Genomic DNA, 17,303 nt, shown 5'->3' with positions numbered 1-17,303 from the left:
AAATTTATATAGTCCATTTCTAACACAGAATTGAGCGAGATAGATTCGTGTCCAGGACAATCTTGTGATGGAACACCCCCTGAAAAGTGCTCCAAGAGATCTATATCATTGGCTCCGTCAAAGCATTAGTCCTCCCTGGTACTTGGGGATTAATGTGGTATTGTTGGGAGGGAACCGGAGATGAGAATATATGGTGAAGCATATTTCTAAAATCCATAAGCCTAATAAATCTTATAGGTTTGAATCCAATCAATTACATTTTTACTAAAGCAAAATGATCAAATAAATGGACCAATTGTCAAAGAATTACAAAAATCAATAATCAATTCATCAAAGTGACATATTGAAGTCGGCAGACTTGCTCATCACACTTTCCCCGGTTTACTGATGAGCAACGGTCAAACATGGGTCCAGTTTGTTACCAAAAAGAAAAAAACACGGGTCCAGTTTTTTTTTTTTTTTTTTTTTTTTTTCCCTCCAAGTTTGAGCGCAAGCAAAAGCATCGGGGCAGTTACAAGAACGCATAAGAACCTTCCAGGCTGAGCCTCGCTGCATGACGAACCCCCAGTACATGCCACGTCTCTTTAAACATTGCAAGCTCGGCCTCCACGTGTGCCCAAAGGTGGCAAGAGATCACCGAAAGTTGATCCCCTCGGACCTCCCTCCTTGTAACTCCCCACTCCTCCCCCCTCCTCCCCCTGTTCTCCGCTAGTGTTATCCATTCCTCTCCGACATCTCTCTCTCTCACGCGCACAGGCACAGGCACGAGTATTTATTGATTTAATTTTTATACAGGATCTTCCCAGTCTCTCGAATTGATGTTGTCTGGAAATGGATTATGAGGAAGTATCTCGTCGTCAGGAACAAACTTACCACCGGATCCATCCGGAACTCGTCTCATTCGCGGTAAGCTCAAGCCTCATCTATGGTATCATGTATCTAGTTGTATAACGTTACTAACTCTCTTATTTTCTTCTGTAGTTGAAGCGGAGAGGAGCACCACCACGACAAGAAGCCAGTGTTGAAGAAGGTGAAGGACAAGGTGAAGAAGATTAAGGACACTTTAAACATAAAGAAGCACGGCCATGATGACGAGCATGACCAAGACGACGATCATGACACCAGTGAGGAAGAAAAAGAAGAAGGTTACGAAGAGGATGAGGAAGAGAATACACAGGACCCTGAGGTCCATGACGTTCCAAGTACGTCTCTCTTCCTTACTCTTATACAAAGAAAATTCGAGTAATTAAGAATCATGTGAGCTCTTTTCTATGGTGTATGCAGTGTATACACTCCGGCGGCTCAAGAGTTTATTGCTGGCGAAGAGAGCAAAGAGCCACCGCTGAAGGCCAATTTGGGAAGCATAAACCCAACGTTTCAAGAGGACCCTGCTGCTCCAAAGACCGAAACACTCGGCGAGAGTGACCAGAACCGTGCTACCCAACCCCCACCAACCACAGGTTAAGTGTTGGGGGCGACAGCTCTTGAAATCTTTCATGGTTTCTTCCTCAAAGAACATTTATATGATTCATTACAAACTCATGCTGGTGTTTGTTGTATGTCGTGCGATGATGTGCTCGATAGGTGGCGAAGAGATTGAGACGTCGCCGGTGATCCAGTCCTTCGAAGCTATGGCCATCTCCGACCAGCCCCACGTCCGGAAAGAAGAAGTGGTCAAAGAATCCACTCCCCCGACCGGGACCCACGACCAGTTCTCCCCAGCGGCGGCGCCAGCCGCAGAAGAAGACAGGCCCCAAAGCACCGAAGAACCCAAGGAGCCTAGCTACACCGAGAAGCTCTCCACCACCGCGGCCGCCGCCAAGTCCGCCGCCGTGTCGGCGGCGGCGGGGTCCACGGAGTACGGGAAGAAGATCGCGTCGACCGTCTACGAGAAGATGGCGGAGGCCGGGACGGCCGTGAAGGCAAAGGTGCAGCAGAAGCCAAGGGGGACCACTGGAATGGATGGCGGTGATGCGACGGCGACGCAGGATAAGGGTAAGGTGGTGTCGGTGAGAGAGTACCTGGTGGAGAAGCTGAGGCCCGGTGAGGAGGACAAGGCACTGAGCGAGGTGATATCGGAGGCGTTCCAGAAGAGGAAGGAGGCGGCGGCTGAAGCACCGCAGGTGACAGGATCCAGCGCGAGGGGCGGGGGTGTGCGGGTGGTGGAGAAGATTCGCGGGGCGGTTACGTCTTTGGTCGGGGGTGGTGGGAGTTCTCGTGCTTCGCCGGTGAGGGAGAGTACGCAAACAAAAGGTAAGTCAGCTTTGTACGCTTGGTAAGCTAGGTTAGGCTATGTTATATTACTGATTTGTATCGGTCTGTATTGCACTCTAGCAGGGGAAGAGGAGCAGAGAGAAGCTCGTCAGGATCCGAAAGGTCAAAAGCAGGAAGAGCAGTATCTCAAGTAAGACCTCCGTAGAGTTGCTGCATGTCACATTATTTGGAGTGTGGTAGACTATTGGAGTGGTTCCTAATGACAATTCTTGTTTTGTTAATTTAGTAGGCCTTGTGCATGTATTATATGTTCGACAAATATGTTCTATGCTTGTGTTTGTGTGTACATGTAAATATGACTAAGGGAACAGTAATGTGTCCTATGTTGTAGGAAGAAAGCAAAGGAGAAATAATAGTAGTAATTAGATTGATCTATATTAATATAAGCTGCTCATGATCCTTCCAACGTTTTGAAAGACTAGAAAAACTCTTTGGAGTCCATTTGCAATGATTGATACGGCATTTGTCTGCGTAGATTGAAAGCAAGCCTTTGCATGAAAAATTTCATAACAAAGAAATTCTCAAGGATGAAAGTGAGAGGTCATTGGGCTGATGGTTGCTTGATCCTAGTTGATTTTGTTTTAGGGCAGTGCTTGGAAGTCTTGGATTTTGGTATATATCGTGTTCAGCTTCATTTGTTGCCACAAACTAGTTAATGCAACGCGAACGTTAACTGCAATTTGTATGTCATGGTTTTTTATGGAAATACATTAATACAATCCAAAATAGTTTGCTCGTGTGATGACGATGATGCGTGGAGTTGAATGCCATTACTTTGTATCATCAATTGTTGCATAGGGTTGGGATTGTCTTCTTCCGCACCTTATAAATGAAATTGCTGGTCATTCCTTGGTGGTAGGGGTGTAAGTGAATTAGAAAAAATTCAAAATTCAAATTGATCCAAATCGAACTAAAGGATTGGATTAGATTTTTCGATTTTGGTTTTGAATTTGGAGTCAATTTTTAAAAATTTTGAATTTTAGATTTAGATTTAATATTATAAAATCCAAATTCAGTCTAGAGTTTAAATTATGGATCCAAATCAAATCCAATCCATTCTTCTAGTTTGGATTTTTGAATTTTACAATATAAATATATATATATATATATATATATATATATATATATATATAGATTATGTACGTGTGTTTCAAGTTTAGTTTTTTTTTAATGTTATGGAACTTATTATATGTTGGCAATGTAGTTTTTTTTGAAAATCTAAAACTTATATTTTTGATATGATGCTATTATAGCATGACTTGTTGAGACCTTGATATTAAAATCTATAATTTTTTTATTGCTTATCTATGGCTATTATAATATTAGTTGTTAGATGTATGGTGATATTATAGAGTACATATAAATAGTATATGTTTCGAATTCATATAACTTATTTTTGAATTATGATCTAAATTGCAGTCTAATGTATGTAAAAGTCTAAAAATTTAGTCCAATCCAATCTGAATTTTTTGGATTGGATTGGATTGGACTAGTCAAATATTTGTTTCAATTTTAGAATCAAGTTTTCAAGTCCAAAATATTTCAGATTGGAGTTGAATTTAGGTATAATCCGATCCAATCCAATTTATTTATCCCCCTGGTGGATATAGTTGTATCAAGCTCGAGTGAGCATTTTTATCAATACTACTAAGGGCAAAAGATCCATCACCATAAGATATAGTTGTATTAAGTTGGAGTAATAGCATTCTGGTCAATAATACTAAGGGCAAAGATCGACCACCCCATAACATTTACCTATTTGTATCAGAAGAGATGGTTGTATTAGGCTTGAGTAATAGCATTCTTGTCAATAATACTAAGGGCAAAGATCCACCACCATATTGCATTTATCTATTTGTTGCTGATACGTGAATTCGAATGTTTTAGTGATATCTAATATTTCAGTGATTGTGTTCTAAGAACTTCCTGCTCTGTCTTTTGTTCCAAACTTGTTTTATCCTTTATTTTGTTAGATTTATTTTGAAATATTTTTATTTTGTGAAGCAGCTCGGTAGAGCGGGCTAAATTCTTTCTTCAAAATTGTGAAGATTCATGTGGGTACGTGTTGGGTTTGATATTAGTTATCTCTTGGGTATTTATACACAATATAGTCAGTTGTTAATGTAACCTTCCTAATTCAAAATCAAATCTCTCCCAAGTACTTTTTGTTTCTTTTTCAACAATATATAGTTTTCATGAAATAAAAAATATTCCTTGAAAAAAGGAATATGATGACTATATAATAGAAATAACTTAAAACCAAGTTTGATCTCCATAATCATTAATGCGTCCTGCCGTTTACGAAAAGAAAAAGGGAAAGGAAGTGAAGAATGTTTGTCAGGTGTAAGACACAAGCCTCATGCCTACCAAATTATAAAACCTAATGATGTTTAAATAGTTGTCTTGAAAAAAAAAAATCTGACTTCTAGTACCGTTTTGCGATTGCCATATAATCAAATGTTGGGATGTAAGCTATACTCCGCGAGGGCCATGCGGGTGAGATCACAGACAACAAATTCCTTGCTGCTGCATTAGTGCTGTAAGGCCCTCACTTCTTCCATAGAAAACAGAGAACAGAGGGGTCGATCAAACAATGGCTGGCTAAATTTTGTTTCCTCCAATTTTCTCCTCTCATAATCTTCTTCTACATGGCCGGTTATGCAAAAACTTCATCACTTTCATCAGCAGAAAGGCCTTCCACAAAAGAGCTGGGACATTAAACTTTAACACTCCCACGGCTTAAAAACTGGCAGAAAGAAAGAATTAGGAGGATGTTTGGTTCGCAACCGAAATCAGAATGAAAATGAAAAATCGGAATGGTTTGGAATAGGAATCGGAATGGTCAAATCTTCTGAAATATTTGGTTCATGATCGAAATCGAAATCGGAATTGAAACGAAAATTTGAATCCATAGAGGAGAGTGGAGATTGAGTTCTATATAGATTGAGCCATTCCTATTTCATTCTTGAATTGGAATCGGAATGGAACTCTTCCCAACCAAATGGTTGGAATGGGAGTCATCCATTCCGATTTCGATTTCAGAGCCCCACTCTCTCTAACCAAACACCCCCTAGAAGAAGTGCTTCCTTGTTTACCCGATCTCCACCTCATTGCACCCATCCATACCTCATTGGCTAGAAAACTTGTTCAGTTCATCAAGCTTCTCCTCGGTAATCAGGATTCTGAATCTCAGATGCCAAATGAAAGAATCATGTTGCTCCTCAGCATTTAACCAGACCACACCATTCTCGTCAACAGCTATCCTGACAAGCTTAGGAAAAAACATAAATCGTGGATGGTCCCCCACCCAGACATCCTTACAGAATTTGAGAAAATTCCCAGTTAACTCCACTCAAGAACTCTTTTTTAGATTTGAGAACCCCTCATCAGAAGAGGGACACCGCAAATTTGTGATCCCTGCTTTCCTTACCAGATAATTTTCTCCTATAATATCTAAGCATCACCAAACTCTTCCAAGGAGCAGCTCCATTCCAATAGTTTCCATCACCATTTACTCAACAAAGCATTATTGAAAAACTCAATCCTCCTTCAGGATGTGAACTCTATCCCAACTCACTAGACACTTTGAACCTGTAACAGCTCCTGAACTGTGCCTTGTGAGGAAACTCCTTCAGATTCTATCTGTCCTCTTGAGAACTGCATCTAATAAGATTAATCTCCTCCCAAAGACAGGAATCTACTCTTCCAACTGGCTTGCTTCCTTTTGAATCTTTCAAACGTCTCCAAACTTGGTTGCAAAGCTGGTACCCGTGCAAATGACAATATTAGTTTGAACACCTCCGCTTGGCAGTCCCATGATCTTGCATACTGCTACCCCCACAGTTAATCATCTCCAAGAAATAGTAGGAAACTTTACATGGATTCAGTCTCAAACTATAGAGTAGTTCTATGCAAAGGGGATCAGCTTCAAAAATACATTTTAAGTAGGATTCCTCAGCTTGGCAAAATTTAATAGTATCATCAGCAGATTAGATGTTCCAGAACTTCTCTTCATGTTGACTTAATTCTTACAATGTAGCCTTGCTCAAGATTTTACTTATCCCATCTGGCACTAAGACAGAGCAGAGGGGATATGGGATCACCCTGTCGAAACGGTCTCATACAGATCAACCTGTTCAAACCCTCTCCTACATTGAATGCATCTTGCCTATTCCATATCGATCAAACTGTTGTTTTTGATGTTACTGGGTAGACTGTCACCTAGCTAATCCATCTTCTTCTGAACCTTTTAGCCTCGAAACTTGTATCAGAAACTACCAATTTATACGTTCTTAAAGTCAAGTTTGCGCATCACTGCCATTCTTCCTCCTCCAGCTCCACAACACAGCCTCCTCATGCACTCTCACAAAGCAATCAAACTCTTATCTGTTACAAAATCTTACTGGTTCGGATACACCAAACTATTGAAGACCCTCCTAATCATGTTGGCTAAAGATTTGGATACAATCTTAAACGGAACTGTTAAGCAAACTGATAAGATGATAATGCTTAACCTCATTAGAGTCTGGCTTCTTTGGAACCAAAGCTAAGAGTGGTTAAAGTCCTGTTTGGAATTGCCGTTGGCGATAGATCCGTCAGAGTTTTTGAAAATAGAGTTTTTATGAAGTAAAATTTTTAAAAATAAAGATTTTATAAAAAAATTATTTGCTGCCTAAATTTCTAAAGTACTGTGGAAGTTTAACATATATTTGATAACTAAAAAAAAATACTTTTGGTATAATAAAATAACAATAAAGTGTATTGCATAGTATTATATAATGGAGTATAATATAATATAATATTACATATTATTATATACTACAATATTATTAATATTGTCTAATATTATTATAACATAGCGTAATATAATATTGAGTACTATAGTAACATATATGACATGATATAATATAATGCATAATAATATTATTATAATTATAACATAATATATAATATAATATAATAATATTATGTTATTATTAAATATTATTATATTAGATTGTATTGTTGTAATGTAATAATATTACAGTAGATTATATTATATTTTTAGATTACAATAATATAATATAATATTCTATTATATTATTATAAAATACATTATATGATCATAATATAACTATTATTATTAGAATTATATAATATTATGATTGTAATAGTATGCTATATTATGCTTGGTTGTAATATAATATAAGAATATATTAGATTATAACTATGTATCATCACAATAATATAATATAATATAATATAATATAACATAACATAATATATTATTAGTTTATGATTATTATATTATATTTATTGTATAATAATATAATATGATAGGATATAAGATGTAATTATGAGATTTATTGATAGATTTTTTGATCATCAAAAAAAAATTATTAGAACCAAAACAACTTCCTAATTTTTTACTGGATGTCACCATACCATCCAAGTGTGTTTTTAGACCTCCAAAAGCTTTTCCAAGTGGGGCTCAAGTCTCTCTGAGGAGTTGAGTTCCAAATAAAATTTACCAAACATCTGTTTGAGATCAATCTTCATAACCTCCCAATAACAGCTTACATAAATTTTTGAAAGCAAGTATTCCTATAAGGCAGCACTTCATGTAGATGTTACACCTATATATGTACGTCACAGCTATTTTATTGTGGCACAACAAAATGTTTTACAGGTAAGTATAGCTTCTTTTTTATGAACACATCTCTTGTTGGTTCAGTTTGCTCTCATGTTCACGGTTAACCATGACAACATTTGTACATGTCGATATTATTTCACTTAGGTAAATTCATTACGATATCACTTATGGTTCTGAAATGCTAAGACTGTTGCATATCATTCAATAGTTTGGATGTGGTGAAGAAATAGTCTTGGCTCCTAGGAAAAAATGAAACAAAAAAAGAAATAGTATTACTAGATATCATCTAATGAAGATTGAATAATAGCATTAAGTCCTTTTGAATCGAGAAGATAGCTAGGAAAAGACAACTGAGATGGATTTATTTTATTGTTGTCGTTGAGGCACCGTGACTTTTAACTTCTTTACCGTTCTTCTTGTTACCATTTTATTTTGGATAAAGCCTATCATAGTTTAACTCAAATATTTCGAGCATTAATACATCCACCAAAACCAGAGAACAGTCTGTCTTTCTCCAAGGATATGGGTGGCCAGGAGTTGAGACAACTGAAGGACATGTGCCAAATATCAAGAAGCCAAGGGCGTCCATCAGCATAAGCCTGTGACAATTTTTTAATCCACTTGATTACCGTTCAAGAGTCTCTTCGAGCCATATATGCCTTTCTCGAAGATGATTCAGAGTATATTACCATTCTTTTTCAAAAAAATACAGCTGATCCTTCTGTTTAAACTCCTACTGAGTGACCATTTTGACCATCTTGGAGACGAGCTTGTCAACTGTCTTTCCAGTATTACACTGGTTGGATGACAAAGGAAGGTTAAATATCCTTCGAAAAAGAAATCAATTCTTGCACTGTTATTTTCTGTAGAAATATAGTGGGAATGCCCTCCTCTGGTTCAAAATCAAAACCTATTCCCCGCTCATGAGGACAGGTGCTAACCAACAAATTCAGGTCCTGTTGTAAATTTTGAATTGATATTGTTTTTTTAAACATTAGAACAGCATATCTTTCCAAACTCCTTTTTCTGTCAACTCATAACTTTGAAATATAAGTTTAAGCAATGAACATGCATGACTGAGGCTATTGTTTACAAACAGTGGTATATCAATAAGGCATATTGGATAATAAAAAACAAATGAATATATAAATAGCAAAGTCTGATACAACTAGGACTACCACAGATTTCAAAGGACACTAGTGTAATGATACAGTAGTCAGAGCAATTGGAAAAAGAGGATGAGAAAATATGTCTGAATCAAAAGCCCAACTAAGGAGCTAAATGAATCATAAACAATGAATCTAAACGATGTAAAATTATCATGGAATTGTTCTGATCATCTCTTTTCTGTATGTAACACAAAAGTTGGGGTGGGATGTGCTGCGAAGGTTGGAAGTTGATGGAGTTGCACTTCTGCTACCCAAGCTCTTGTTTTCTTCTTGAGGTGGCTTTTCAAAAAATGCTCTTATATTTTCTTTGCACTTATTGCGGCAGCTCTGAGTGCATAATTCCCACCACGTGTAGCCTTTCATGTGCAATACACATTTAGGCTCTAGTAACTAGCAAGTCATAACCATCAAGTTTGTTGCAATAATTGAATGCAAGTTCCATTAGTTTTTCAGAAAGTTTAAAATGCTTCCATAACTTTCAACCATGTCGCAAATCTTTGAATATCCTCTAAGCACAGTGATCAAGGAGCTTGTTTCTAAGTTTCTAATCAAGATGTAGGAGATATGAACTACGAAATATGTCATAATGGTCTAGCAACCTTGCTCATCTATTTCTACATTCATTGTGATCTAGGATGAATTTGTTATTGCTTGACAAATGCTAGAAGTTTTACTCATAATTGAAGCTAATATGTGATATAGGTTTGATTTATGCTTCATCATTTGCCTAGAAAGCATCGCACCAATCAATAAGTAGGTTGAACATTGCTTTTTTACTTTTAAGAATGACAGGAAAAATTTATAGGTTAATCTCATTAATAGTTCTGTCATATGTTTTTATAAACTGAACAGATTTATGAATGTAACTCAATTATCGAATTTATCTTATAAGTTAGACCTCCAGATAATTCATTATCAAAAGTTGTAAATCTCATAACATGTTACACTGTATGCAAGTTGCAACCTGCAACTTAAAGCTTAAAATATTTGTTTCATACATATTATAAAAGCATATGCATGTATTAGTCACCAAATCAATACTTTATGTAATCATTATATTTTTTTTTTTTGCATTTAAATTTTTCTTTTAGCAGGAATTTTATGGTATTGGTTAAATAGGACGTTTGATGCATTGGCATTAGTAGGAATACGAGGGTGTCAACTAGCATGATCCGTAAATTTCTTGGGTGCTGTATATCAGTGCAGTAGATGTTACCTCAGTGTTAATCCCCACAGTTTATAGCAATCAAGGTTCTGGCTTGGATAGCGCATTGTCAAGAAATTAAACCTCCATTTCTTTCTCCCTCAAAAAAAATAAAAATAAAAATAAATTCCAACCAGCACCTGGATTTCAGTCTGGATTCCTCATTTCCTCCCTCCGGAGTTCTCATATCTGAGTTCTGAAAAATAACTGCATCTGCTGAATCAGTTTTGATAGGCTTCAACTATAATTTTATTGAGAGAAAAAGGACATGCCCACTCCAATGGTGAAAACTCACCAAGATAAACCAAGTTGCGAGCTGGCTCAGTCATCACTCTTGTTATGAAGGAGAGAATTGAAATCAAGGAGGACTTGAGATTATATAAGCTTCTCTTTGAGATGATTTGAGCTTCTATTTATTTTGCAAACCTAAAATGTTCAAGCTCACCTCTATTAAAAGCAAAGCTTTAAAAAAAGGTCTAAGCATATCTATTTTTCCTTCCTAGCTGAACTAAGCTCAAAGAAGCTTGCTATCGATGAGCCTAAGCTGTTCATGATTAGGTTAGTTTCTTTACGGCCTAGCCATTCTAATAAGATAAATACTTCCAGTCCAAATATTGGAAATGTACCTCCCAAAGTCTCAAACAAAGAGACTCCAAATGTACAGGTGTGACCACCGAGGCGTTGCTGCCACTCAACTAGAAATAAATTCTAGATCAACTAATTCAGATTTTACCCTTTATTTTGCATCTAATCATAATTCCACCATAACAATAATGGGAAGTAGGCAATATACTTCATGCAATGTCTACATAATAAATTATTTCCTGTTGTTCATGCAGTGTTTGTAGAAATGAAATAAAACATCAATATCTAAGATTCAAAAGACATTATTTTACCATTAGATTGGCTCATGAGTTTGATAAATGCCTTACCTCCTTTTGCATCCGCTAATTGGACATGCAGGTAATTAAGTTCTTTTACCCATTCGCTGTTCTAATTTCACAGATTATTCCTATCATCTTATTTAGCACTGGAGCTTCAATTAGTGCTCTATGGACCACCATTACAACAGGCAATGTGACAGCAAGCATGAAGACCTATCACATTAAAAGAGCTGCTGCTTCATGAAGCAAGCTGCCAAAAACAGATTTGCGTGCATATTCCAATCAGAACATATCATAAATTTCTCAAATAATGTGGTAACATAACCATCACATTGTAAAGATGTTCTTGTAAGAAGCTTGCGCAGCAGTTGGAACTGTAATTAGAAACATCTAAGATTTCATAGCAATGTCAGATCACTGACAATAGGATTTAATGTTCCACAAGTTAATATAACTGAACAAACCATCCCACCTTAATGCAATACAGAAAGCAAAATCTGCAGTATATATGTATATCAAAGTGGCAATCATAATTACATTGAATTGATAATTATCCTCAGAAGGCTAAACACAGAGACAGCAATAACGATGTCAGCACAATAGAGGGAGGGATCCAGGACAGTAGATTCAAATGGAGACTCCTAACTGCAGAACCTACAACAAGCAACTAAGCCATCCAGATAAATCCTATCGCTTGTTTCAGATAAATCGATTTTAAAATGCAGATGATTCATCAAATAAGTGCATAAACAAAGGTTGAATGCACAATCTCCAAATATATAGTACTGTATTATTATTCTGAATTTTGATCCCCAAATTTCCAGTCATGTAAAATCAATATAGTAACTCTGGCATAAAATGCCAGAAGAAAAGTACCATAACAAAACTCTCTCAAACCAACTATAAGTTTTCCGACCAAAAGATAAAAAATGTGATTAAAAAATGTGACCCTCGCGGAAAAAATGCACCCCAGATACTTGCCTGGATGCACAACTCAGTGACTAAAAATTGGATGCCGAATAAACCATTCAAGGAAAAAAAAATTAAAACAGACCAGCCAAAACATGTCTCTGATATTGGATTCCTTATAGCCTGTCCTCGTACTCGGAGAGTGGTGTAATCTGTTGCTTGAGACCCTTCCTCTTGCGAATATCAGCAACCAGGTTTGCAGTCTGGGACCCAGGCTCTAATGGGTCAGAAGACATCATATCCCAGTGATCAAAGACAGCCTGTGGGAACGCCTGACCAGAAGTTGCAGCCCTCAGAGTGCCCGAGAATCCAAAGGACTCGATGACAGGCAGGTAAGCCTTGACATTATAAAGTGGAGTACCTGGCCTCTGCATCTCCTCAAAGACATGTCCTCTCTTTTGATTAAGAACACTATATATGCCTCCAAGTGCCTGTTCTGGTGCCTGAATTTCAACAAGATAAACAGGCTCCAAAAGCCTAGGTTTGGCAGTCATCTGGGCTGCATATATGACCCTCCTTGCAGTTGGAATAATCTGCCCGCCACCTCGGTGGATGGCATCAGCATGGAGAACAACATCACAGACTTCAAAGCAAATGCCTCGCATATTTTCTTCAGCTAATGGCCCTTCTTTAGAAGCCCATTGGAACCCAGCAACCACAGAGTCTTTGATTTCATTCAGATACTGAACTCCCTTACACATGTCAACAACCATGTTAGGACCGGTGGTTTCCGGCCCAAAGCACCAGATCTTCTTTGCAAGCTCTTTATCCCATCCAAACTCTTCTGATAGGATTTTGGACCGGCTTTTGGGATCATCCCTGGGGCCAATACGCCCATCATCAATAGCCTCAGCAAGTCCATCCTCCAAAGGTCGGGCCTCCATGTACAAACGGTTGTGCTTGTTAGGAGACTTGCTCATCACTGTACGACAAGACCTCTCAAGAACTGTTTCACGGAAAGACACAACAGGATCAGACTTAATAATCTCTGCACCGCCCATGAAGTCTTCTTGCAGGTCCTTCAAGCAGATCTCAAGGTGGAGTTCTCCAGCTCCAGCAATAATGTGCTCACCAGATTCCTCAATTGTACACACCACCATGGGATCAGATTTGGCAAGTCGTTTCAAGCCCTCAACAAGCTTAGGAAGGTCAGAGGCAACCTTACACTGCACAGCAACACGAACAACAGGTGACACTGAGAACTTCATTGCCCTGATTGGATGAGCATCCACTTCCTTCTCATTGGTTAGAGTAGCATTCTTTGTAATGAACTGATCCAGACCAACCATAGCAACAGTGTTTCCACATGGCACATCCTCCACGGACTCTTGCTTCTTACCCATCCAAATAACAGTTCGCTGCACACTCTTAACATACAGATCCTTCTTCTCACCAGGAACATAGTTAGGCCCCATTATCCTAACCTTCAAACCAGTGTTTACCCTCCCAGAGAAGACTCGGCCAAAGGCAAAGAACCTACCTTTATCTGATGCTGGAATCATCTTGGAGACGTAAAGCATCAGAGGCCCATCTGGGTCACAGTTTCTGATGGCATTTGCATATATGTCATCAAGAGGGCCTTCGTACAAATTCTCCACACGGTATTTCTGTGCCTTAGCTGGAGATGGAAGGTGGAAGATCATCATTTCAAGAAGGGCTGTACTTGCAGGCAGCCAGGTCTGCATCACACGTTTCATCAGTGCTTTCCCATTCAAATCTTTCTCCTCAGCCTTCATGGTAACACCTAGCTTCTGCAACATGGGCCACAACTTGTCCTTCTGATCATTCATGCATGTACTTATAATTTGTTTGATAGGTTCATAGCAGAACTGAACAAATCCCCTCTTGCAAGTAGGTGAACCTGTGTTTCTGGAAGTCCACTTCCTTGTGGCAGAATCAAAGTAATTCTCTCCCCAGAGTCTCTCCATCATTTTTCCCTCATCAACTCCAAACTTGGATGCATACATCTTGGCAAAGTTAGTCAACGTGAAAGCCCAACCATGCAAGCCAGCAGAAAAAGCCACAGTTCCTTTCTCTGGATAAACTTGGCAATCACCAAGAAGAGAATCTTCATATGTAGCCATGATCACATTGGCATTTTCAATCACACGTTGAAAGGTCTGGTAGGCTTCCTCTCCATCAACTTGGAGCTCAAGGAAGCAGCGGTCCATCTTGTTGACAGTCAAAACTGGTCTAATCCTTTCTCCAAGAGCCTGTCGTAGGACAGTTTCAGTCTGAACACAGACACCCTCGATACAGTCTACCACAACCAATGCACCATCAGTGATACGGAGAGCAGCAGTGACCTCTGAAGAGAAGTCAACATGCCCAGGCGAATCAATGAGGTTGATCAAGTACTCATTTCCATTCCTTTCACCCTTGTAGTTTTTTAGTGACTCATCAGACATCTCATAATAGAGAGAAATTCCAGTGGACTTGATGGTGATGCCACGTTCAGCTTCATCCTGGCGTGTATCAGTCATACGCACATCACCTGCCACTTCTTGTGCAATGATACCAGCAGCCGCCACAAGAGAGTCAGTAAGAGTAGATTTTCCTGCATATTTCATCAAAGATTTATGTTAACACATGCTTTCAAGCATTCACAGCTTCATACTTTTAGAACTCTGACAGAATGGATTGAAAACAGAAAACAGAAAAAGATTATAATCATACCATGATCAACATGTGCAATGACTGACATATTACGGATATTGTGCTTGAAGTCCATAATTTTGCGGAGCTCTTCTGCCGTAAACTTCACCTGCATATACCAACAATATTTATCAGCAGTTAGAATATGGTAAAAAATTAAGTGAACAGTATATTCCTGACTAAAACAGTTGTTTGGCACAAATACCATCTTGAATGCACTTAAAAGTCACCAGGTAAACTGCAGTTGTGCAAGAAAATTCCTGTAACATCAACAAAAATATTTTTCAGCCAATGTAATATTAGTATGATAAGACATTTGCCAGAAAAGCACTCCAATTAATATTAAATAGTAGAAATAGAATGCAAGAAAACATCATGGAAACAAACATTTCAATTGTGTACAATGCACATCCAATGAAAAAGATACGCAATAAACAACAACAAAAATCATAATAATGAAAAAGATCAGGATAAAGCTCATCAACTAAGAAGTTCAAAGAATAAATTATAAATTTCATTAATATAAATTAAATGCTAAAATTTTTACAAGGCTTACTGATATGAAAAAAATTATTATCTGAAAACTGAAGGAAAAAGGATGTGTTCCTACTGTGCTATCAAGCAAAATCAGCATACATGTATTGCATCAGAAAGGAGAATAAATAAATCCAGCTAAGTTCACGACATACTAAACTTAGATTTTAGAATAAACAAGTGTAATAGAAGCACTGGAAATAACAAACCAAATAAACTAAATTTGGAACCACACCAACGAAAACCATCTTAGCGACAATTGAATAAAAGATACCATGTGATGCCTCCAGAACACATCCCAAGATCATTAATACATTGTGCTGCAAATACACTTCAAAGAAAAGGTATATTCACGTATTTTAATCTTTGATATTCTATTCATTATTTGGCAATCATGCATTGGATTGAGAAAAATATTAAGTTAAAATATAAACTACTTAAGCATCATTCAATTAATATTTTATTGAACAAAAGATAAAAAACCAAACCCCTCTTCCCTTGGAAGGAGGCCATGATAAATATGATCATTGGTTTTACTCCATTGAATCTTCTACTAGGTTTTATTGATCTTGCTTTATAGAAAATAAATGTAAAGATCCAACGTTCACACCCTACAAGAGGCCACAAAATGACATTCATGAACCGATGATCTAACTGCACTCATCTAGTACAAGTTGGAAGAACCAGTACAAGGGATCTGTAAAAATAAAAAAAGAAGAAAAAAAAAACAATACACTTTTGTTATTTGACCTTTATCTAAAAATCCTTTAGGGTCCAAAAGAGCACCACAGCTTCATAAAGCATCATGCTCAATTTAAAGCCAAAAATATGAAGATATATGTCTGACATGATACGTATGTATTTATAAAGGAAGATAGTTTCCAAAACATATATAATCCCAGCCAATATAGAAGGCTGAAGAATTTTCAGTGAGCCAAAAATTCTAACATCTCAGCCAGTATTCAGCAAAGAGAAAATCTAATAAGGGGACAATAAGAAATGATATACGTATGCATCTACAATAGCTATACCAACCAATTTTCTAAACTAAAAAAAAATCTAGAAATAGCATCACTAAATACTTCAAAAACCACATCGGAACAACAAAGGCAACGAAAGCAACAATTATTATATAAACAACTCCATAGATCAGCACACAGAAAATATCAACAAAATTTATATCAACGACACCAAAACAGCATACGAAACCAAATACAGCCAACCAATAACAAATCAACCGAAAAAATGAAGTTACTGCAGCCAAAAAAACTCAGAAATATATATATATCTAATCGCAAGACATCAAAAAATGATCAATGTTATTCACCGAAAAAGAAAACAGAGATAGCGAAAGAACAGAAATAAAGACCGATTGGAATCGCCAAAAATTTAGCACCCACAGATCCTTCCAAACACAAAGAACGTCATTCCAAACGAAAAGAAACAACGATGAGATACAAATAAAACCATGGAAAGAACGGAGATTTGTAAGCAAAGATAAAAGAAAATCTGGACCTGATCGGATGGTGATCGGCGGAGAAGAGACAGAGAGCTCCGAGGTAGACACGGAGAGAGAGGGAGGCTGCGATTAAAAATTGTGGAGATCCTAGGGTTCGAGCCAACAAATACAGATGAATTCGGCGTATGCAAGCAGACGTGATTGTTTGATCTGGTATGAATGGCCCAGATCATTTGATAAGTTAGGAATGAAAAGGTTCAATAAATAATACCCAAAGACCCACTCCTTTGTTCCTAACTAGGGTCGGAAGTAGGCTCAGAATGGCCTGAGACCCATCTGATCGGGCCGGCTTTGAGCTCAACCTGAAATTATTCGGGTCGAATTTGGGTCAAAAAATAATGCTCATTTTATTTTTGGATTGAGCTCAGACAGATTTTTGGCCCGACTCGAACCCAGGCTCGAATTTGGGCCCGATCAAAGCAGCCCATATGCTCTCAGATTTGCCTTACTTGATCATTAAAGC

General features: G+C 37.7%; 1 protein-coding gene and 1 pseudogene across 2 annotated transcripts; one reads left to right on the top strand and one right to left on the bottom strand.

Moving 5' to 3' along the window:
• The first annotated feature begins 684 nt into the window (after window positions 1-684).
• On the top strand, window positions 685-2,651 carry LOC140857502 (uncharacterized; annotated as a pseudogene).
• A 9,273-nt stretch (window positions 2,652-11,924) lies between these two features.
• On the bottom strand, window positions 11,925-16,973 carry LOC105032360 (elongation factor 2). 2 transcript variants are annotated; one of them, XM_010906800.3, is made up of 4 exons: window positions 16,837-16,973; window positions 14,993-15,047; window positions 14,809-14,896; window positions 11,925-14,689 (listed from the first exon to the last, which is right to left on the bottom strand). In XM_010906800.3, exons 2-4 carry the CDS (start codon window positions 14,993-14,995, stop codon window positions 12,249-12,251), a joined length of 2,532 nt encoding a protein of 843 aa, XP_010905102.1. In that variant the 5' UTR covers window positions 14,996-15,047; window positions 16,837-16,973; the 3' UTR covers window positions 11,925-12,248. The 2 variants fall into 2 exon arrangements, with proteins under 2 accessions (XP_010905102.1, XP_010905101.1); XM_010906799.2 differs by lacking the exons at window positions 14,993-15,047; window positions 16,837-16,973 and having other exon boundaries at window positions 12,172-14,689; window positions 14,809-14,902.
• Window positions 16,974-17,303: the final 330 nt, after the last annotated feature.

Source organism: Elaeis guineensis, chromosome 4, assembly GCF_000442705.2.
Source record: "Elaeis guineensis isolate ETL-2024a chromosome 4, EG11, whole genome shotgun sequence".
Classification (NCBI taxonomy): domain Eukaryota; kingdom Viridiplantae; phylum Streptophyta; class Magnoliopsida; order Arecales; family Arecaceae; genus Elaeis; species Elaeis guineensis.
This window is presented reverse-complemented; position numbering and strand designations above follow the sequence as displayed.